Raw genomic sequence first — 23,325 nt, forward strand, 5'->3', positions numbered from 1 at the left:
ATAAACGCCCAAGAAAAGGTTTTTAAAAAGATGTCTTTATGTCATGAAACATAAATAGTTTCACGTTTTAATTGGTATTTTTCGGTTTAGAAAGAAATATCAAACCTACTCGTCGTCTGTTTATGTGCTTTAAAGTAGTTTTAATAAATAATAAATTAGATTTTTGTTAGGCGGGCGTTAATTACCTCTTCTACCTTATAACTACTTATTATAAAGCTGAAGAGTTTGTTTGTTTGTTTGTTTGAACGCACTAATCTCGGGAACTACTGGTCCGATTTGAAAAATTCTTTCGGTGATAGATAGCCCATTTATTGAGGAAGGTTATAGGCTATATTTCATCACGCTACGGGCAACAGGAGTGGAGCCACGGGGGTGAAACCGCGCGGAGCAGCTAGTATATAATACATTTTTAAGGCTAACAGGCTTATCAGACCGCCAATAAAAAATTTCATTAAAAAAAATTGAGTCGAAGTTGTAACTGCACTGCGAATCGCAACACAAAATACAGGTCGGTCAATAGCCTCTCTGTAATAAAATTGGGTTACAACCAACATTTTTATTACAAACAAACAACGGGATATGAGCAACCCGTAACGAAAACTAAAATGATTTTTTAGCGAACAAAGTTGATCATGAATGATTGGTCCAGTTAATGGGAAAAGTTAACTTGACTTTCTCGTAAGCAACCGCACCACTGTTAAACAGGCTGTCGTACAATTCACCTGCCATTAGAAAAGGCAAGATTAAATTATAATGCCTCAGCTTGCGATTCTGATATTCTTGTGAAAACAAAATTTCGTGGAAAATTCCAATGCAACGAGTTACCATCACTGTGCAATATCATTTATACCAAAAATTTATTATTATTTTAAGAAATGTGTTTACCAAAATATGTTTTAACTGTTTCGTTTTTAGTGTTGACAATAACATCATTAGGTAAGTAATTTTAATTAAGTAAATATAATATTGTTTTAACACAGCTAGGTTGCATTAACGAAAAGTTCAGTAAAATTTTTTTATGTTCAATGACAACAAATATCTAAACAGAATTTCTTTATCAAACTTTATTGTTTATTTATTAGTAATAATAATTGATGTATATAATTATTTAAAACGTTGTTATATCTTATACACAAATATTATTTTATACAAAATTAAGTCATTGTAGGTATACCGAACGAGAGCGTGTAAAGTATTTTTTAAATAGTTATTGTTTTGTCAAGATAAAGAAAACGTAAGTAAAAACACATTCCTTAATTGTTCCTTAACGAATGATTATCACCCTCAAATATTTACTCTATTGTTTTTTTAATGACTGGTAAAGAAGGATTTAATGCAGAATATATTCGTAGGTAGTAAACGTGATATTTTAATAATTGAGTATCAATGATCATTTATCTTATTGTTTCGTTATCATTGAATATCATAATATATATTTACTACTTATGTACTACTCTGACACCAATGAAAATAAAAAAGTTCAGAACTCAGAAGTTATGTGCGTATATTTTTTCTCAATTTGTTTTGATAAGTAATTAGTTAATCTGTTAAGATAACATTAAAAAAATCAGAACCTGCTACGAGTGAGCTTAAATTTGACACGATACAAAAAGATTTTATCGCAAGTCGCATAAAAGATTTTATCTACTTTCCTCCTTTCACATCTTATCAATAATACAAAGCATATCCTAGCAGGCTACAGCATAAAAAAATAATAAAAATCATCCCTTATTAAGCTGAATTATTTACTTACCGACTTTGAAAAAGAAAAGTTTTCATAATTCTCTGAACACGTTTATGATTTCTTCGCCAACTGTAGATTGATTTTCAAAATTATTATTATTTCTTATTCGAAAGAGATTCTAGGCACGCGCCCGCCGTGGTATCACAAAGTTATAGGTAAATTTTTTACTTCCCGATTTTAACACCCAATAAATAGGTGATTTACCCGCTTTCATCATATTAATATCTAAGATTTTAATATGTAAACTCAAACTCAAACTCAAACATTTATTTATTCAATTAGACTACTATTTAGTAGCACTTTCGAATCGTCATTACATAAGTATTTTTAACATTTACCACCGATTCGGAAAGCAGTATCTATGGAGAAGAATCGGCAAGAAACTCCATAGTTGCTCTTTTAAAATCATGTCAATATTACATAATATGTAACTTATATCTAACTTATACATAATATATCATAATATGCCAAAGAACTGTCCTGTGGTTTTTACGCGACAACCCTCCATGGGTCTTTATCGTCCATATATTCCTGAATACTGTAGTACGCTCTCTGAACTAGTACATTTTTTATATAAGTTTTAAATCTAGACACGCGGCAGCGTGTCAAGCCGAGTTCAAGCGAAGAGAACTGGCGAGCAGCAGCCGTGTGTATATTTACACGAACCATTTCGAGCCACTTTTCACCCCCTTATAACTCGAAAACTATTTAAGTTACATAAACCAAATTTGGTACATATCAAGAGGACCTCAAGATAAACAAGAACCTTAAATTTCATAAATACAGATTAAACAGTTGCGTAGATATTAATATCCAAAAATCGCAATTTTTAAGACTGACTGACTTATAGACATATACAAAACCTAACCCACTTCCAGATGACCTAGAAAGTTCAAATTTTGTAATCAACCAGGTAATAGTGAGTGTACAAAGGAAAAAATCAGAAAATACTGAATTTATTTGTATTTAATTTTTTTTCAATGACATAAATTTTGTTTGTATGGAAAAATGGAAAAGTTTAAAAAAAAAGAAAATAGTATATTCACCTTACTAGTCTTAAAAAATAGATCAAAACTAATCAGTGGCCGAAAAAAATTTTGAAATCCATCAATAAATGACTGAGATATAGATTATTGAAGTTTACATATTTTAGGACGAAACATCTGTAGATTCGAAGCGCCTCTGACATCACACTCACTCGCGCTAGTATCGCTAGGGCGGATTACTTCGATTGCATGATTTCTTTATTCAAAACTGTTATTAAACGTAAAATAAAAGAAAATTGTAATAAAAATATTGCCTTTATTGCTCATACAGTTAAAAATAATATGTAATTTTACATATTCACATTTATTTATTCTTTATTTATGAGTGTTTAGTTTAGTTTTAATTTCAGTGTAAATAAATAAATAAAATCTTCATTTTGCTTTAAACATGGTATTCAATGATGATACAATTATATTAATAAAGCACAAACATGTTTAGCCAATACAAGCATGCAAAAATAATTACCATAAATGGTGTAATGGAAGAAGGCTTCGTCGAAGGTCGAAATGATTTAATATGCGTAATATTAATATGAGTGAAACAACCTTAGGCGCGTTTAGAGTAAAATTTCAAGATCGCGTCATGGCAATACCGTAACGTCATGGAGTAAGGCGACGATTCTTCTACAACGATCTTTGCATCTTGGTAATAGTGTGTGTACAAATTCACGCTGGATGTTTAGAAAATCATATTGTAATCTTTTAAACAGAAAACGAGTTTAAAAAATTGCAGATAATGACGGGGCAATGTGCGCTGACATTCATAACATATAAGAAAATATAGAAAATAATACTAAACAAACCATACAGAGAAACCGCAAGAAAAAATAAAAAAAATCGTATATAAAAAGTATTATATTCATAAAGTAAATCAAATTTGCAGAGTAATTTTCTGTACAAAAAGTAATGATATCCCACCAAAAACATAAATGTAAAATTTGGAGCCGAGTTCAATCGTTGACTTAATTTGCCAAAAAAAGAAATGAGATCTAAATGTGTGCCAAGTTCTGCAGACAGTCCAGAAATTTATTTACAAAGATGTATTAAGTTCTTAGGTTGACTGAAAACTCAATTGTTTTATTTTCCCTTAGAGAACAATGTTTATTCCAAAATATAACTTTTTTAATTTGAATAATATAATTATTTTCACAAAGCAAACAACTAATGACCTATTGAACCCCATAATTTGATGAGGCTAGTTTTTAGAACCTCACAAAATATAAACAGTATGTAAAACTAGCCTCATCAAATTATGGGGTTCAATAGGTCATTAGTTGTTTGCTTTGTGAAAATAATTATATTATTCAAATTAAAAAAGTTATATTTTGGAATAAACATTGTTCTCTAAGGGAAAATAAAACAATTGAGTTTTCAGTCAACCTAAGAACTTAATACATCTTTGTAAATAAATTTCTGGACTGTCTGCAGAACTTGGCACACATTTAGATCTCATTTCTTTTTTTGGCAAATTAAGTCAACGATTGAACTCGGCTCCAAATTTTACATTTATGTTTTTGGTGGGATTTAGAATTACTAAACTATTTAATATTGAGAGGAATTCTATTGTATAAGCGTATACCTTGACCCATAAATGAATTTTTAACTTTAGCTAATCGGAAAAATGGCATTTCAATTCTATTCCTGTTCCTTGTGCCATAATCGTGTCTATCTCCTACTCTTGTGTGTAAGTCGGCGTTTTTGTGAACATGCAAAATATTATTAAATATATACTGTGATGGTACAGTAAGGATACCAGTATTCTTAAAATGATCTCTTAGTGAGTCCCGAGCACGTAAATTATATATAGAGCGAATGGCTCTTTTCTGTAAGATAAATATAGTTTCTATATCTGCAGCCTTGCCCCACAGTAGAATTCCATAGGACATAATGCTATGAAAGTAGCTGAAATAAACCAATCTAGCCGTATCTTCATCGGTGAGATGCCTTATTTTTAGGACTGCATATGCAGCTGAACTGAGCTTACCTGCAGCAGTGTTGACATGGGCTCCCCACTGTAGTTTCTCATCCAATGTTAACCCTAGAAATACAGTAGACTCAGTAGGATGCAATACCTCCCCGTTCAAGGTAATATCTCTGTTCAACTTTTTTACATTAGGAAGTAAAAATTCAACACAAGTGGTTTTTTTGGCATTTAATAATAAATTATTGGCAGTAAACCATTCAGATATGTGTAAAAGAGCACTGTTCACTTCGTCAACATTTGGGTCATGCCTATCCACATTAAAAATTAATGAGGTATCATCTGCAAACAGAACTATTTCACACCTATCCTGCAAATAATAGGGAAGATCATTGATATATACCAAGAACAAGAAGGGACCTAAAATGGACCCCTGTGGAACACCAATGTTAATTGACGCACCGCTAGAACGTTCTCCATTAACAACTACAGTCTGTATCCTATCATGCAGGTATGACGCTATGAGGTTCTGGGCTTTTCCTGTAATTCCATAGTGATTAAGTTTACGTAACAAAGTACAATGTTCAACGCAGTCAAATGCCTTGGAGAGGTCACAAAATATCCCCAGAGCATTTTTTGAGTTTTCCCATGCTTTATAAATATGTGTTAGAAGTGCAACTCCAGCATCTGTGGTTGAGCGCCCCTTTGTGAAACCAAACTGTTTGGTGTGCAGTAAATTATTAGATGCAAAATGACTACTCAATTGGTTTAATATCAACCTCTCGAATACCTTACTTAATGTTGGTAAAATAGAGATAGGTCTATAATTGTTACAGTCTTCTTGATCGCCCTTCTTAAATAGAGGTATAACTTTACTAAGCTTTAGTAAATTAGGAAATGTACCATAGTCACAACACTTATTAAATATGAAAGCTAAATTTTTCGCAATATTTTCTATTATATTATTAACTAAATTTACGGACATTCCCCAAAGATCACAAGTATTTTTTAGATTAAGCGTCTTAAAGGCAGTAACAATATCACTAGCAGTTACGTGTCGTAATTCAAATAATGTACTGCACCCCGCAACATGGTCCCTCAAAAAGGTTTCTGCAAGTGCTGAAGACGAATTTAAACTATTAGTAATAGTAGCAGGGACACTACTGAAGAATTCTTCAAAAGCAAGCGCAACATCAGCACTTTTGTCAATAACCCTGTCATTATATACAAGTTTTATGGTATTACTTGATTTGCTTTTACCCATTTCACCATTAATAATAGACCAGACTGTTTTAACTTTATTATCAGAGTCGCGTATTTTTTCTTTGATATACAAACGCTTTGCAGTAAAACAAACTTTTTTAAAATTTTTTGAGTAATTTCTAACATAACTAAGAAAAGATGGGTCTTTATTATATTGCTTCATACCATATAACTCATAAAGAACGATCCTACACCTATGTATGCTAGATGTCGCCCATTTACTAAATGGTAAATCCTTGGTAATATTTAAAGATTTAACTTTAAATATTTTTTCAAATTCATTATGAACTAAATTGAAAAGATTTTTAAACATTTCACAAGGATTATTATTACAGGATTGATCATTCAGTACGGGCAGGTTTTTATTAATATTATCTCTAAATTTATTAATGCCTTTTTTACTTATAGGCCTAACATTAATCCTTTTAAATGTAGGTATGCAATCCCATTCAAAAACTACTTTCTGGCCACAGTGATCCGAAGTCAATGTATTGAGAATATTTTTCTCTAAACAGATGCAGTCACAGTATATATTATCAATACAGGTTGCAGAAGTAGGTGTAATTCGTGTGGGTTCGTTAAAAAGTTTATATAGATTAAATGACTGAAATAAATTAACAATTCGTGTAGCCGTTTGTGTTTGTAAAAGTAAATCAATATTAAAATCACCACATACTATAACTTTTTTTTTACTCCTGCTTAGACGCTTTAATATTTCTTCCATGACTTTCTCAAACATATTATAGTCACTGGAAGGGGGTCTATAAACGCAAACAATAATATATCGCTCCAGCTCCACACAGGACAGTTCAATGGTCCGTTCTACAGAAAGACCAACAATGTCAGTTCGTTCTTTACATTTTACACTATCATGTACAAAAATAACAGAACCTCCGTGAATAGCCTGCGTCCTAAAGTATATACTTTTTAATTTGTAATTTTCAATATTTACTAACGACTGACATTGTTTAAGCCAATGTTCTGTTACACAAAATATTTTAATATTGTTATCATTCAGAAACAATTCTATTTCTAACAATTTGCTAGCCAAGCCTTGAATATTTTGATGCACAATGGAAAAAGACTGCTTAGCTGTTGTCTTATATACTAGTTTAAATCTAGCTTAGGGCTAGATTGTCTGTCAACACTTAACCTAGGTTGATGTATAATATAATTACTACTACATAAAAATATAGTAGATTGATGGTCTGATACCGAACATGTACCAGACTGGTTAATATTATATGCTATTAACATAGCAAGTTCACGCTTATATCTAGATGGCAGATACACTGTATTCCTTGTCAGAGTAAAAGATTTAATACATAAGTTAATGTCAAAGTAAATAAATGCATCACAATGATGATTTGTTAGGTTATACAATTTTAAATTCATATTATGAATTAATCTATTTTGTTCCTGTGTTAAACCAGGTAGGTATGGCAATGTACACAACATAAATTTACATTTAGTCTTACTACTAATATCTAACATTTTTTTAAATCCTACATCAATATCCTTATTATTTATATTTAAACTGTCCCCATATAATATAATTACAATATTATTCTTATATCTAAGATATTAATATGTAGAATAGAACCAAATCGAAGACAGTTTTTTTTTAAATGTAGTTGTACACCAATAATTATTCACATAAGTGATTTCATTTTAGATAGCTACCTAATGCAAATTCATAGTCATAATACATAAATTGTTTTCAACTAGCTTCCGCCCGCGACTCCGTCCGCGCGGATGTCCGTCTTCGCGTGGATGGTTTATTTCTCCATTTTGAGTAACTCTGACAATGACATCTTATAAAATTATAAAAAAAAGAATCCACTGCGGGTAACGCAACGTTTGATTTTTTTTCTAGGTATTTTCCCAGAATAAAAAGTATCCTATTTTATGCCCAGGACAATAAGGTATAATTATTATACCAAGTTTCATCGAAATCGAACCGTCAGTTTTCCCGTGATGCCTTCACATACAGACAGACAGACAAAAAATTTTTTAATCACATATTTGGGTTTGGTATATCGATCCAGTAACACTGCTATTTATTTTTTTAATATTTCCAATGTACAGATTTACAGATTTATTATACCTATAGATGTGTTTTGCTTAAATATGTCCGTAGGTAATAATAAAATATTTTAAATTTGTTTTGCTTGATTATTTCTCGTAGATAGGCCATGTGCCTGAATTAATAACTAATTCAATCTAAATCATCGCAACAGTAGGTAAAGGATTGTCTGTTTTAATTTTAAAGTGTCTGTTGTTTTAAACTAATATGAGAAACAATTGAATCGATTTCATTGGTAGTTTGTTAAATTATTCGGGACTAGCTTTCCACCCGCGGCTTCGCACGCGCAGTCAAAGAAAAACCCGCATAGTTCCCGTTCCCGTGGGATTTCCGGGATAAAACCTATCCTATGTCCCGGGGTAAAAAGTAGCCTATGTCCTATCTCGGATATCAAAATATCTCTATACCAAATTTCATGCAAATTGGTTCAGTAGTTAAGGCGTGATTGAGTAACAGACAGACAGACAGACAGAGTTACTTTCGCATTTATAATATTAGTATATGGATTATAGATATCTACGTGTATTTTTAAACATAAAAAGTTGGTCGCAAAAAATCCAATTTGTGCGGTTGTTCAAAATTTGTCGCTGATAGTAACTAAATGTAACTAGGTATTGAGTTTAAATTAAATTAGATTCATAAAGTTTCCTAGGAAATACATGTATATAAGAAATATGATATTCTTCGCTATAGTTACCTGAGGTAGAACTATCTACAGGATTATCAGTGAAAGTTGTTTAACGGCAACATTTTCCAATAAAACATAAATTGTGCACATACCTATATGATATATAGATATTTGATAGCTTTCATAATTTTTTTAAGCTTCATAATCACTACATAGTATAAAAACAAAGTCGCTTTCTCTGTCCCTACACGTCCCTTTGTATGCTTAAATCTTTAAAAACTACGCAACGGATTTTGATGCGGTTTTTTTAATAGATAGAGTGATTCAAGAGGAAGGTTTTAGTAGGTATATCATTTATTAGGTTTTAGACACAGCGGGCGAAGCCGCGGGCGGTAAGCTAGTTGCTTATAAATTAAAAGATTAACCCAAGCCCAATTGAAAATATTCCACTGTCAAGATCGCCAAAATGAGTGCAATGGCAGTGGTCAGTGACCCAGACATCAATTATTTAGGTCTCCTGTTTTGAGAGTAGTGGTAGGGGTATGGAATTTTCCATCATATTCAAGGTTGAAACCAAAATATAATTTGAAAAACAGTTAATATAACGAACGTCTGTGAAAGTTGTAATTAAAAAAACTACAATCTCGGTTATTAATGAGTTTTTTTTGTATTCTGTAAATAAAACTGAATCTAGGTTTAAGATAAATTTTATTTGAATTTTAAATTAAAATAAGGAGGATTGAGCACAATAAAATTTTGTTTAATTTTTCTGCATTTTTTATATTGATTTAATCAGTTTAAAAGTATTTCTTCCTTTTATCTATATGCTCGATACGCATAATTGGCGACACATACCTATCTTTGCCGAGATTATATGCGTTGCAGGGGCTAAACTGACGCATTAAATTCTAAACTTCCTTACTAAAGGAAATAAAGACTTATATCTTCTTCTAGGTTATTATACATGTAGATGTTAAAAATATTTATTCATGAGTATAAGTACCTGATGAGAATGTAATTTCAGCCTCAGATGTCGAAGGTGACATGATGTCAATGCTAGACTTCCGCTATTTTCGGTGTGTCATGAAGAGGGAATGGAAGTGCCCCGATAGTGAGATTGAATTTCATTTGTTTACCCCGTAAGTATAACTGGTACATTGTTAAAATATTTAAGTTAAGAATACAATTTTCCCTAAAAATATCTATATAGTCAGTTATGAAAACGTAATTAATAATCGAATTGGATTTATACAGTAGATGACTGATGCTTTTACGTACCTGGAAAGTCATCAGTGCTCAATCCACCAACGATGCTGCATGCCATGCAGCAGCTTACCATGTTTATGATACATTTATTTTAAGCAACGTTATAATCCAAATAGAAGCAACTGTTCATAATTTATAAAATGTGTGAACCAAAGACACAGTCCTACCTATTTTACAAACGAAATGTATTGTTTGTAGTTGTTCTCTATAGATAAATGGATTTAATAATGTAATCAGTGTTTCGTGAGCAGGGAACGTCCAGTGAACCAGAGGATAAATGTGAAACATATACATCTCTTACCGAAACTAGGATGGAAACTAACAAGGAAGAACGTTTTCATAATACATGGATTTAATGGTACTCATGCGAAAACACCTATGTCTTTTCTACGTGACGGTAAGTTTAAAGATAATAGATATTCTGTACACGATTTTTGAACGAACTCTGATTTTAAAGCAGATTTATTACGATAGACAAATACATTGTAAGATATTCTACTTTCTTTGCCTTTTTCGAAATCGTTTTAAATGGTTTTAACAATTTTTGTAATATACAATGGTGATGTTTGGTGAGTCTAGGCTTTAATAGTGTAACAAATTTAAGAGTAATCATAAAACATGCAAATAATCCAATATTTAATTTATTCTCAGGACTTTCACTAGTAGAAGTCTCTGTTTACCGTGGTAATAATAAGTTAATCCTATACAAGACTATTGTCTGTGAGTAAAATATCATGTGAAAGTTAAATTGAATGCACCGGTATAATTGTGGCTTATTTTATCGCCCATAATAGTTTTTAACTGTTATGCTTTTGTTGATAAACGCAGCAGTTAGATGGTACAAGGTTTAAAATTTTAATGTATGTTGTAATGTCATAAGATTTATTATTAAGTAAGGTTTTAATAATTTCGTATACGTATATTATATTAAGATGAGTTTTAATTATTTTAGCATACTTGTGGCGCAAAGATTACAATGTTTTTATGGTGGACTGGTCGGCGCTGTCCAGGTTTCCGTGCTATTTATCTGCTCTAGCAAACATGAGGTAACTTTCTCATTTATTGAACTATTTATTAATTAATTTGTTCTTGATCATCATTAACCGACTTCAAAAAAAGGAGGAGGTTATCAATTCAGCTGCTATGTTTTTTTTTTATGTATGTACACCGATTACTCCGAGGTTTCTGAACCGATTTACGTGATTCTTTTGTTGTTCGATGCGGGATGGTGTCGAATTGGTCCCATAAAAATTTTATTCAGATAGGCTCAGTAGTTTTTATTTTATGAGCATTTTTGTCTGTATTTGTAAATGTTGCAAGTTTCCATACAAAAGTTTACATAAAAAAATTCCATAAGTAATTACTTGATGCTGATATTTGTTAACGGTTCGACGCTTATATTCATAGACCGTGTCAAGAATTCTTCCATCATATTTTATCCTAAATTAAACTTTAATCGAAATAAGCCATTCCAAATATAAATCTGACATGTAATTATGTCAGATTGCAGCAGTGGACAATTTTGTATAGGTATAATTTTTTTAAAGAAGTACTTATATCTCTACATGCATTTGCAAAAGAAAAAAGCACAATGATGTGCTATTGTGATAGCTATATTCCTAGCTTCATACAGAATGTCGGATAATATCGAGTTCAATTGACTCTCATACATTAATTTTTTAACTGATATTCTAATATTTTTAGGTTAGCAGCTCAATGTACTGCTCAATTTTATTCGTTCCTAACTCAGAATGGTGCGCTTGCTAAAATGATAACATGCGTCGGACATTCCCTTGGCGCCCATGTTTGTGGGATGATGTCTGCACATCTCACTAAGAAGCAGTATAAGATTGTCGGTAAGTGTTAATAAGGTGTTAATCTCTAAAATTTCGTGAATTATTATTAAAATATAACTAGATAGGTGTAAATAGTATGCTAAGCGTCGATTTAGGATCTGATAAAAGAAGATAATGTAACGTTTATTACCTAATAATTATTGTTGTATTGATTAATTTATCAAAACATTATACTTATCTTAAAAATAATATAATCGTAGTATATATTCATTTTATTAGATTTTGGTAAATGTTCTTAGACCTTTCTCCATACCGTAACAAGTCGTTGAGATTATTAAAAAGAAATACTTAATATAAGAAAATAAACATTTTAATTGATAACAAAAATTTATAACATGGTATAAATTGTTTCCGATATTATGAAAGAAATATAACATGTATCAAATAGAAGTTCGATTATAATACGAATTGAATTATAGTTGAGGTTTCTTCGGTAGCGCCATTGTTACAGTCTTAGTTTCCAGGTATTGAGAAATACCATCTTCACCCCTGAAAAATAAAAATTGATTTAACTTTAAAGTGTATGCGAAACATATTCTAATGGGTATTGATATTTTCACAAACAAAAAAAAATCTTCATCAAAAAAATGTTACAAGAGAGATTTTGAGGCCATGCATGTCCAATAATTAATTAATAATTAGTAAAGTAACTAACAAATTAATCGAAAGAAATTAATCGAAACTTACAATTCTCTTCCCAATCCAGAGTCCTTAAATCCACCGAAAGGTGTTTGGCTGGTGACATGGTCGTACGTGTTAACCCTGAAAATAATGAAATATAACAGTCAGTAGTATTCCTTTACTAATACTGTACCTAAATAAATTAAAATAAAACTGATCCACATGCAAAACCCGAGAACACCTCACTTGACCAATTTGCATTTTTTTTCATGTTTTGGTAAAACAGAACGGCTTAAGTATATGGAGAGAAATGACGTAAAAGTTAGGAAAAAAATATGTTTCCAGTTGTGAATGAACATATAATAGGCATCCACGTCGAATTGAATATGTTTAATTCCTGAATCTAATCTTTAGACCTTCTAATAAGAGATATTACAGATTTCTAGCCTTAAGAAGTATTAAAAGAAAACTTACCATACAGAGCCAGTTCGCATATATTTCGCAAAGCTCAGAGCTGTAGTGATGTCATTGGTGATGACTCCAGATCCCAGACCGTAGTTGGAGTCGTTCGCGCGATCTATAACTTCTTCGAACGTTTCGAACTTTAGTATACTTTGAACTGGCCCGAAGATCTGTATAATTGGTAAAAAATTACTAGGTATTAAAATACTTCAAATTTAATTTACATTTTAAAGTTGATTATGCTTCTATATTCCCACTTCTCTATTGACAGTGAAGGAAAAAATCGTGATATAGAATATCATTGAACCCAAAAACATGCATGCATCAGGCCTGCTTACATTTCTTGAGAGAATAATCACCATGTACATTTTTGCAATGATAGGAAATAGCTTAGCATGTCGCATTGACTTTTGTTAAGTCTTGTGAAAAACAAAAATTTCTAAGAAATTCTAAAATTATAGTCATACATTTCACTATGGTAGATTATTTTGATTGGTGCGTATATCCAAACAATATAATAATAGCCAAATGCTACTGACCCCTCGCTCGGCGTAATCATCCTGTTTGTACACAATTCGTTTTCTATCTTATCTCATATCACTTGTTTAAATATAGTCTTTGAGTGATACGTCATATTTCAATACACAACATAATTAATATAATAACATTTACAAACTTAGGAACATCTTTTGTAAAACTAAGTACATACCTATATTGTTTTTTCTATGTTCTAATTATTATTTGGTAGGTAGTTTACTGCTACGGTAACATACAAACGTGTATGCAAGAACTCCTACTTTATAATACCTACGTATATATGTGGAAGGAAATAAACCTTTTTTTTGTAATTTTACTCACCTCTTCGCGAGCAATCTTCATATTATCTTTAACATCAGCGAAAACAGTGGGCTTGATGTAGTATCCTTTGTCTCCAAGTTTGTCTCCTCCGGCCAAACATTTCGCGCCTTCATCCTTACCAGCTTTGATGTACCCAAGTACTTTTGTGTACATCTCTTTGTCGATCTGTAATTTTAATTTTATTATTTAAAAAAAATTCCAGTAATCAACCAAGCATGGTTCATAATCGAATTATAAAACGTAAATAGATTAAAATTCTAATACATAATTTATATTAATTATAGCAGTACACATTTGGCTATTTTTTAATCCAATTATTTAGTACTAGATATAAAAAAAGAAAAAATATATATTTCAAGAAATAAACAGCAGAGGGATCCACTGTTCTAGTACGAAAAAACAAACATTTATCAAATTGAAATATTTACCTGGGGACCTTGTTGTACATCGTCGAAGGGATTTCCAACGGATCTATTTTTGGCGATTTCAGCGGCTTTTTGAATGAATTGATCGTAAATACCGGATTGTACGAATGTTCTCGTCCCAGCACAACAACACTGTCCACCATTTGCAAATGCGGCCGCGTGGGCTATTTGCGCAGCTGTTTCAACTAGAAACATAAATCTTTATTTAAAAAAAGAAATTTTATTTACATAAGTAATATAGAAACATGAATCTTTATTGTAAATAATTTTATTTACATAATAGATACGCAACAAGGAAATGGACTTATATAAATTGTTAATATTTTAATTTAAATGTAATTTGAGTTACTTTCACGTTTATAAAATGTTATGTAGTGGGGACAACTTATTTTTAGAATACACAACAACCAAAATAGAAGACAATTTAAACATTAAGCTAATTTATAGTAGGTAGGTACATACCGTCTGCGTCATTGAAGACTACTAGAGGGCTCTTTCCACCAAGTTCCAAGGTGACCCTCTTAAGATTGGCAGCCGGCGCTGCTCCAAGAATTAAACGACCCACCTGGAATTTTTATTTTATTATCTACTTGAAAAATAAGTCAATAAATTATTTATGTAAAAGTTTACATGAATGAAAAAGATGAAAGAGTTCGAGTTTAAGTTTCTTGTTCTAGACGTATGATAAATCTTCAAACATACACATTTATTTATATCAGCTTGTTAGATACCAAGGATACTTAACGCATCTAAATGACATTGTTAAACCTTTGTAGATATATGAAGTACGTGATGAGCACCTTCGTGAAACTAATAGACAAATAGGCAGCGTCGAGTAAGACGAGTAATCGCAGCGAGCAAGTCAGACCAATATTCTTTGACAGGTCAGAAAATTGATTGAAAATAAGAAGAATTAAGCAAAGAGTACAATTTTAGGATTTATATAAATAAATCGACGGATAAATCGATCGGAAAGACGATTATTCAAATGTCGGTAGTAATCAGAAGTCTTGATTCATAACAAAAGTATATAAATATTCGGATTGTTTCGTAGACTTATTTCGGCCATATTACTAATAAGACGGATCACAAATTAAGAATTAAACAAACATCACCTCAGTGGAGCCAGTGAAGGCAACTTTATCGACATCCGGGTGATGTGTAAGAGCTGCTCCAGCGGTGGGTCCGTACCCTGGCAGGATGTTAACCACGCCGGGGGGGAAACCGGCTTCCTTAATCAGCGCGGCCACTGCTAGCGCTGTGAGCGGCGTTTGTTCCGCTGGCTTTACTATTATGGTGCACCCTGGAAGTTAAATACTTTCGTATAGCTTTCCCGTGTGGTGACGAAGGAAATAATAAAGCGTTTGTCGTGGAAAGAATAGATAGTTAGGATCGCGCGAAATATTATGTTGGAACCTTTTGTACTGGTGAAAGTATAATTAAATATTCAGATTAGATTTTTATAAGTAAACGAATGTAATCTAGAAAGTATAGATTTTGATTGAGCCAGAGATAGAATTATTAATTTTGAAGAAATATTGCGATAAGCTACACGTTACGTATCAGACTGCACATGATGTAAATCAATTTTTTAAATTTCTAAAAACTTTTTTCGAAAGCATTAAACCTCATGAACAATTTCCGTAACTATGCTCCTAATTTACGCATAAACATTATTTTATACTAACTATTCTAATTCTGTACTTACCTGCAGCCAAGGCTGGTGCAATTTTCCACGACAACATCGGAATTGGGTAGTTCCATGGTATAATTTGCGCGCAAACACCGACTGGCTCCTTTAAAGTCATGGACAAAACTTCTCCATCTAAAATGTATGCAATTTTTATAAAAATACTAGTAGTAAAAAATACGTTGAGCAGTGATGGCTCAGTGGTGAGACCTCGGACTTCGAATCGATAAGTCCGGGGTTCGAGACCAGGCGAGCGCGCAGGAAATAAATTGATTTTTCAATTTATCTGCGCATGTTGTTACATCGCACCACTGCTCACGGTGAAGGAAAACATCGTGAGGAAACCGACATGTCGAAGAATTAAAAAGTTCGACGACATGTGTCATCCGCCAACACGCACTTGGCCAGCGCGGTGGATTATGGCCTGTACCCTCATAGGAGGCCCGTGTCCCAGCAGTGGGAACGTATATGGGCTGATGATGATGATGAAAAAATACGTTCATTTTTATTAAAAATATTTATAACTTCTTCATCTTAACCAATATTTATTTTTTTATTATTTCTTTGTTTGCAAGAATATTTGATATTCTATCAAGTCAAAATGGAAAATCAGATTGGTTGGGGTTGTTGTCCTGTAAATCGTTGAAATTCCCACCTTTTTATGTAGGAAATAATTTAAACAGCATTCCTAATTGATTCCTAATCATAAGAACGATTATGCAATCAAATATGTGTCCACATGTAATGGTTTTACACGAGTATCATAATTAAAAGCAACTCTTACATGACAATCATGTATTGTTATCAAAAATTAGTAATGAAGGCAGTGATAGTGGAGGTCAACATAGTAAACACAAATATTGTAACGATAAATACGATTATGGTCACGTGAAAGTGCATTATGTTGCCGATTTGGAAGAAAATATTAAGAAAGAAAGTTTATTTTAAAACTTTAATTTGCTAATACAAATATTGATTTTTTTGTCTATATTTAGAATGAAATCATTTGTTGTTTTTTTCGGGCGAAATTAGAATTTTTGCAAAACAAGGTTTATCTTATTGTATAATAATAGATCATATAAGAGACCGACAAATTTTTATTTGCAGCCAGAAATTGTTTGACCGATAAATATCTTAATTTAATTTCATTAATTTAATTTTATGTTATCTTTGTCATCACCCGTTTCAAACAATTTAGGTTCCGTTGTTATTATCGTTTTATAGTCACGAAATAAATATTTTAAAATTATATATAATATCTTCTTTTCTAATATGATTAAATAGAGACTCATATATTTTTGGTTAGGTAGAAAATACGATATAAGGTATATTAATATTTCGTCTCACCTGCAGGAATTGTGTTGCCCAAAATTTTGTCGGCTTTTCCAGCGTAATACCTCAAAACACTGGATGAATAGTAAACTTCTTCTTCAGCTATTTTGACTGGCTTACCGCAGTCTAAAGTTTCTAGTTCAGCTAAATATCTGGCTTGGGAATCTATTAAATCGGCTAATTTGAGTAAGAGCATCCCTCTTTGAGAGGCGTCCATTGTACGCCACGGGGAGTACCGGTGGAATGCGGTTTTTGCTGCGGCTACGGCTAGATCAACGTCTGCCTGAAATAATGGTAAAAACTCGAGAACGGCTCGACTAAACCGGCAATTTTTAAAACGTTTTTGTTAAGGCACAACAGCGAAGGTTAGGTTTTGTTACCCTCTTGGTTAGATTAGTTAAGTTGCGACTAGTAGTAGTACCTACTAGTAGTTCTCTTGTTCGCGTAAAGTGGTCTAATAAATCTGCTGAAATCCAGCCGGCTTCCAGAATTTACAGCGTGCTTTTCGACCAATACATTGGATTCTATTTTATTCGAAAAAGACTAACAATTATTATAAAATGAACACGGGGAGTTTTTTTTAACTATTCTAAATCTATACATATAATAAATCTGTAGAAGGGTCAATTCTGTACATTGAAAATATTGAAAAAATAACTAGCAGGGGGTGTTACTGGATCGATACCAAACCCAAATATGTGATTAAAAAATTTTTGTCTGTCTGTCTGTCTGTCTGTCTGTCTGTCTGTCTGTCTGTATGTGAAGACATCACGTGAAAACTACCGGTTCGATTTCGATGAAACTTGGTATAATTATACCTTATTATCCTGGGCGTAAAATAGGATACTTTTTATCCTGGAAAAATACGTAGAAAAAAAATTAATCTCAAGTTTTCAGTTATCCATAGACGTTGTTCTGTAGTAGGTACCGCGAACACACGTTGCGTATTATTATAGACCTAGCCGTATTTGGGTCCAATAGATATTTATAAGATGTCATTGTCCGAGTTACTCAAAATGGAGAAATAAACCATCCACGCAAAGACCGACATCCGCGCGGACGGAGTCGCGGGCGGAAGCTAGTATTTAATAAAGAAAAAGACATTCCAACTACAGATAAGGTTGACAATAATCTTTAGCACAGATTCTAATCAATTATTATTATTATAATAAGTAGGTATATCTACCAATAGCGACAACCTGTTGAAGAATCAAGATAGGAAGATTAAAAATTACAATTTTAAAAACCCCCCGCAAGCGAAGATAATTAAGCTTCTGGACAAAAATATAGGGTCAGTTATATATATCACACGACTTCGTGACCACGCAGATCGAATGCATTTCGAGACATTTTATAATGTGTAATTAAAAAGCGTGATGTAAAATAAAATTCTAGGTACCTCTATTCTATCTACTTTTGTATGCTCTGTTGCGTGTTGCTTAAACGCACTAATCTTGGAAACATCTGCTCCTATTTCTAAAATTCAGTACATATTCTTTACTCCATAGTTATATTCTTGTATCTTCATAATATGTTACGGACGTAGGTACCATCATACCTATGGGCAATATTTTTTTTTATAAAAAAATAGTAGTAATATTTACTTACCTTATCTGCCTCTGCGACTTGGGCAATGATGGTCTCATCCTGAGGATTTATGGTTGGAAAAGTCTTTTTGCTGACTGCGTCCACCCACTCATTGTTGATGAAAAGCTGTATTAAAAATACCTCAAGTTATGCATATGTCTGTTAAATAATTTTACGGCTTTTATTACTTAAGGTAACGGCACCAGTGGTGGACAAGCATCCAGTAATGGACAAAATAAATATAAAATTTAAATAATAAGACCAAAATAAACGTTATATAATTTGGCATTACTTAAAATATAAGTTTGGTTAATAAACTATCAAAATACGACACTTCATCTTATTCGGTCAAAATGTTTGAAGATGGCATAACTTTATGTTTAGTTGCTGCGACTCATTTCTAAGAAATCCGTTTTACTAAGGAAATCCTTAAGGAAGTGAGGACACAATTTTGTTTATAAGAATTTTTGTATAAATCTTAGCAAAATTTGATATTACTTTTATTTATAGTAGTTAAGTGTACGAAATATTACACGATTTAGTATCATGATAGGTTAAGTTGTTTAAATAAAATTTGTCAGTGTCCATAACTGGATTTAATTCTATGGATATATCCATTTATGGACAAATGTCGAAACTAAACTTTTTTTTAAGATATTAAGTACATGCGCTTTTCTATATTGTCTTTTCTTTCTGATTAATAATATACCTATCACGACTATTTCGAACACAGGGTTCCAATATTGTACAACAATTGTCCATGACTGGATTTGCTTTGGTTCCTATAATGGACATTGATATTTTTTGTTAAAATTACACTCCCCGACAAATTGGTAATGCAATCAATGCCCTTAATAATAGGGATAAAGTAACAAAAGCCGCTGAAGGATTTGAAGTGCCAAGAATGAATTTGCACAATAAACTATCAGTTAAAAGTCCTAAGGTCTGCTCAATGGGTCCAACAACACAATATATATCTGAACATGAAGAATATATTTTAGAACAATGGGTCATTATGTGCTGTGCTACTCGTTCTTGGCTTCATTCTCTATCACTGCGTAGATAAATCGCATCCTTATGCGCATTGTAACGCATCTATCATCTCTGATGAACTGTTTGGATCGCTGTCTGCTGCTAAATTCCACCACCATACAGCACACACGCTTAAATTTAATCCACACCATCTTGACAACAGTTTAAAAGAAGCTTTTTGCCTCATGCTACAATTTGGAATCCATATCGATGGATCGATCAGATTAAGGCTGCTATTGGCGGTTCCCGAGTGTAGCGGAATGCCAGGAAACAGAGAGATATGGTGGAACATCGTGAAGCGGGTAACATCTACCCTTCAAACCTCATGTTGACCACCTTCGCTCTGACTAGAGTGATACGACGAAGAAGAAGAGTTCCCAAAATGGATGGATGTGTGGCAGTACTTTTTTTAGTTATATTTTTCATCCCTGACTTATTGAGAACCCATATTGTTTTTTCTTAACGGACACAACTCAGATTATTTAACGATGCCTTTGTCCAATTTTTGCCTAGAAAATGGAAATTAAGACTGTTTAAAATATTATAAGTATGCAAAATAATTAATAAATACTATTTTTTATGAATACATCCCAGATTTATTGTATTCCAATCATCATTTGCAAGAATTTATTGATAACTATAAGTCTTCTCCAAGTGTAAATAACTGGAGAAACAACTTTAAGTAAAGTCCATAATTGGGTGTTCATAACTGGATGTTGTCCAAAACTGGGTGTCCATCATTAGATTTTAACTGTCCAACACTGGTGCAAAAAAGTGGTTTTTTTATTTATAAATAACTTTATTATTTATGCATTGTAATCTTTTTTCTAACAATGGTTATGTTAAACTAACATTGAACTAAAGGTATTCAAAAACAATATCCAATAAAGTTAAAAAACCTATGAGAAATTTGCAAAAAACTTGATTTTTTTCCTTAATCTGTACAAGACTGGTGCCGTTACGTTAACAGCTTTATATTTTGTACTGATAATAATTACAGCTTGATAAAAACTTACACCCGACCCCACGGTTTACGAGTTCACGGTCTTTGGTAAATAAGAAATTACCGATTATAATTAATACAGGGTGAAATATTATTATTCCTAGTTACTTACACAAATGAACTACGAAATGTGCTTAATAAATTTTCTGTGTCCATACGAATTACCTAGGTATATTTTAACATGTCAACAATACCAATAAGTAGGTAAAATATAATGTAGGTATTCATAGAAATGTGGAAGATTATAAAAATAAGTCTTATCACGTGTTTTTGTTCAGAGCAGATTTCGATTTGCACTTGTTATTATTTTTAATTTGGTTTGTGGAAGATTACATATTGTATCCCATTTTGGAACTAATAAAATTAAAAAGAACTGTTTAATTTTTAGCCGATGTACAAAATACATGCCGAAAAAAAAATTAAAGGTAGATATAAAAACAAATGAGATACCTAATCCTATAAGTATCCCTGGTCAAAACAATTATTATTTCATTATTTCTGTACGAATATAACGCTGTAATATAAATAAATAAAAATTACACATAAAATGTATGCAGGTGATTAAAATAAATCACAGCTTCATCGTACCTACTGAAAATCTACCCGGCATTTTCGCAGACGCGCGTACTAAATCCAATATTATAACGTGTTAATATCTTATATTATGTTTCTAAGCCGGATATTTATTAAGGTAAATATTAATTAGGTCACTAATTAACTCACCTTAGTATATTTTACATCGACTTTAACCATTTTGCCTTATATTTGTTAGTATCGCTCACAAATAACACGTAACAACTCAAGGTACGCCGTGGGTGGACTGCAGACGATCGTGAAATTCAGCGTCCGGTCTATCACATTTTGACGGCTAATTTTTGGTGTTGCTAGATTTAAAAAATTATGCATTATCAAAGAGGTTGAATGCACCATGAAGGGTTTAGTATAGAAAAGGAATAACGTGTTTTTTTTTTAATATTAGCACAGTTTTACAATATTATTCCCTAACAATTTACTAATATTTCATAGCATGTTTTCAACTGAAGTACCTAAGATTTCACTATAAAATTTCGCTCTCCGAGATAGCTGTACCTAAATCAATATTTTTTTTTAATTTATTTAGGGTTTGTCATAGTTATATAGGTGAAGGTTAAAAAAAAATACAATTCAGGTGGAAGATTCCTGAATTGTATTTTTTTTAATACAATTCAGGAATCGAATTGTATTTTTTTACAATTCAGTTACATACTATTATTAGTATGTAAATATTACATTACTAGCTTACCGTTTTCAATGAAAAACCCGCATAGTTCCCGTTCCCGTGGGATTTCCTGGATAAAACCTAGCCTATATTGTATTGTGTTGTATTGTTGTTGTAATATAGGCTAGGTTTTATCCAGGAAATCCCAGTTTTATCCAGGGAATCCACGAGTACGTGGATAATGTAGCTTTTGAATGGTGAAAGAATTTTTAAAATCGGTCCAGTAGTTTATGAGCCTGTTCATTACAATCAAACAAAGTTTTCCTCTTTATAATATTAGTGTAGATTTGTTTTGTTATGATGTAGGTTTCTTATGTAACAATAAATCGAATTCTCGCCCACGGTCTATAGTGGTTTCAGTTGACGTCAACAAAGATGCGCGATCAGCTGCTTGCCTCGATTCTGAAGTATAACCAAAACAACCCTCACGATAAACTAAACTCTACTCATCTGGGCTGTGAGACACAGAGGTCTCCTGTTTACATAATGGAACACCTTTCGCCAGCCAACAAGGCTCTTCATGCAGCGACCAGAATTAAAGCTAAAGAAATGGGTTACAAATACGTCTGGGTTAGAAATGGTAAAATATTTGTACGTAAAACTGATGGTGCTGAATATATATTGATCAAGAATAGTGTTAGTCTTAGCAAATTAATTTAGCTGAACCTAGATCGTAAGTTTTTCTTTTATTATAACCATGATTGAGACTTAACCTCTACAAAATTCAATAATTTAAAAATCTATTACCAAAATTGCAGGGGCCTTAGAACTAAAACCAACACTTTTTACAATAATATTTCCTGTACCGATTATGATATAATAATCCTAACCGAAACCTGGCTAAATAGCAATATACTTAGTTCTGAACTGGTTGATGATAGGTACGTGATCTATAGGCGGGATAGGGAGACGTCAGGTTTTCACCCAAATAAAGATGGCGGTGGAGTCTTAATTGCTGTTCTAAGGAAATTTAACTCCTACCGTATCGATAGATGGGAAAGTAGATGTGAGGATCTCTGGGTGACTGTTGATGTGCCTTCTAATCACGTCTCAAATCAAGTTATCTTCTGTGCAGTGTACCATCCTCCACCTGTTTCTCTGTCCTCCATCGAACATTTTATTGAGCACTGCAATATAGTCATTGAGTCGACAAAAATGCCAATATGCATAATAGGAGATTTCAATCTAGGTAAAATAAACTGGACCTCTAGATCCCTTAATATATCTCTTCCTAATGTGTGCAAAAC

General features: G+C 32.3%; 2 protein-coding genes across 2 annotated transcripts in view; one reads left to right on the top strand and one right to left on the bottom strand.

Moving 5' to 3' along the window:
• Window positions 1-693: 693 nt before the first annotated feature.
• The window catches only part of LOC123694113 (phospholipase A1-like), a 39,455-nt gene continuing 16,823 nt past the window's right edge, over window positions 694-23,325 (top strand). The window contains exons 1-5 of the mRNA XM_045639432.1: window positions 694-936; window positions 9,713-9,827; window positions 10,206-10,351; window positions 10,907-11,000; window positions 11,659-11,810. Coding sequence (XP_045495388.1) covers window positions 876-936; window positions 9,713-9,827; window positions 10,206-10,351; window positions 10,907-11,000; window positions 11,659-11,810 — 568 coding nt within the window. The 5' untranslated portion in view covers window positions 694-875. The remainder of the gene's footprint in view (window positions 937-9,712; window positions 9,828-10,205; window positions 10,352-10,906; window positions 11,001-11,658; window positions 11,811-23,325) is intronic.
• LOC123694112 (aldehyde dehydrogenase X, mitochondrial-like) lies at window positions 12,105-21,664 on the bottom strand. Its single transcript, XM_045639431.1, has 11 exons — window positions 21,544-21,664; window positions 18,807-18,911; window positions 17,214-17,481; window positions 15,885-16,001; window positions 15,292-15,479; window positions 14,639-14,741; window positions 14,180-14,361; window positions 13,752-13,916; window positions 12,906-13,063; window positions 12,498-12,572; window positions 12,105-12,299 (listed from the first exon to the last, which is right to left on the bottom strand). The coding sequence occupies exons 1-11, from the start codon at window positions 21,571-21,573 to the stop codon at window positions 12,224-12,226; spliced, it is 1,467 nt and encodes a 488-aa protein (XP_045495387.1). The 5' UTR covers window positions 21,574-21,664; the 3' UTR covers window positions 12,105-12,223.

Source organism: Colias croceus, chromosome 8 (assembly GCF_905220415.1).
Source record: "Colias croceus chromosome 8, ilColCroc2.1".
Taxonomy (NCBI): domain Eukaryota; kingdom Metazoa; phylum Arthropoda; class Insecta; order Lepidoptera; family Pieridae; genus Colias; species Colias croceus.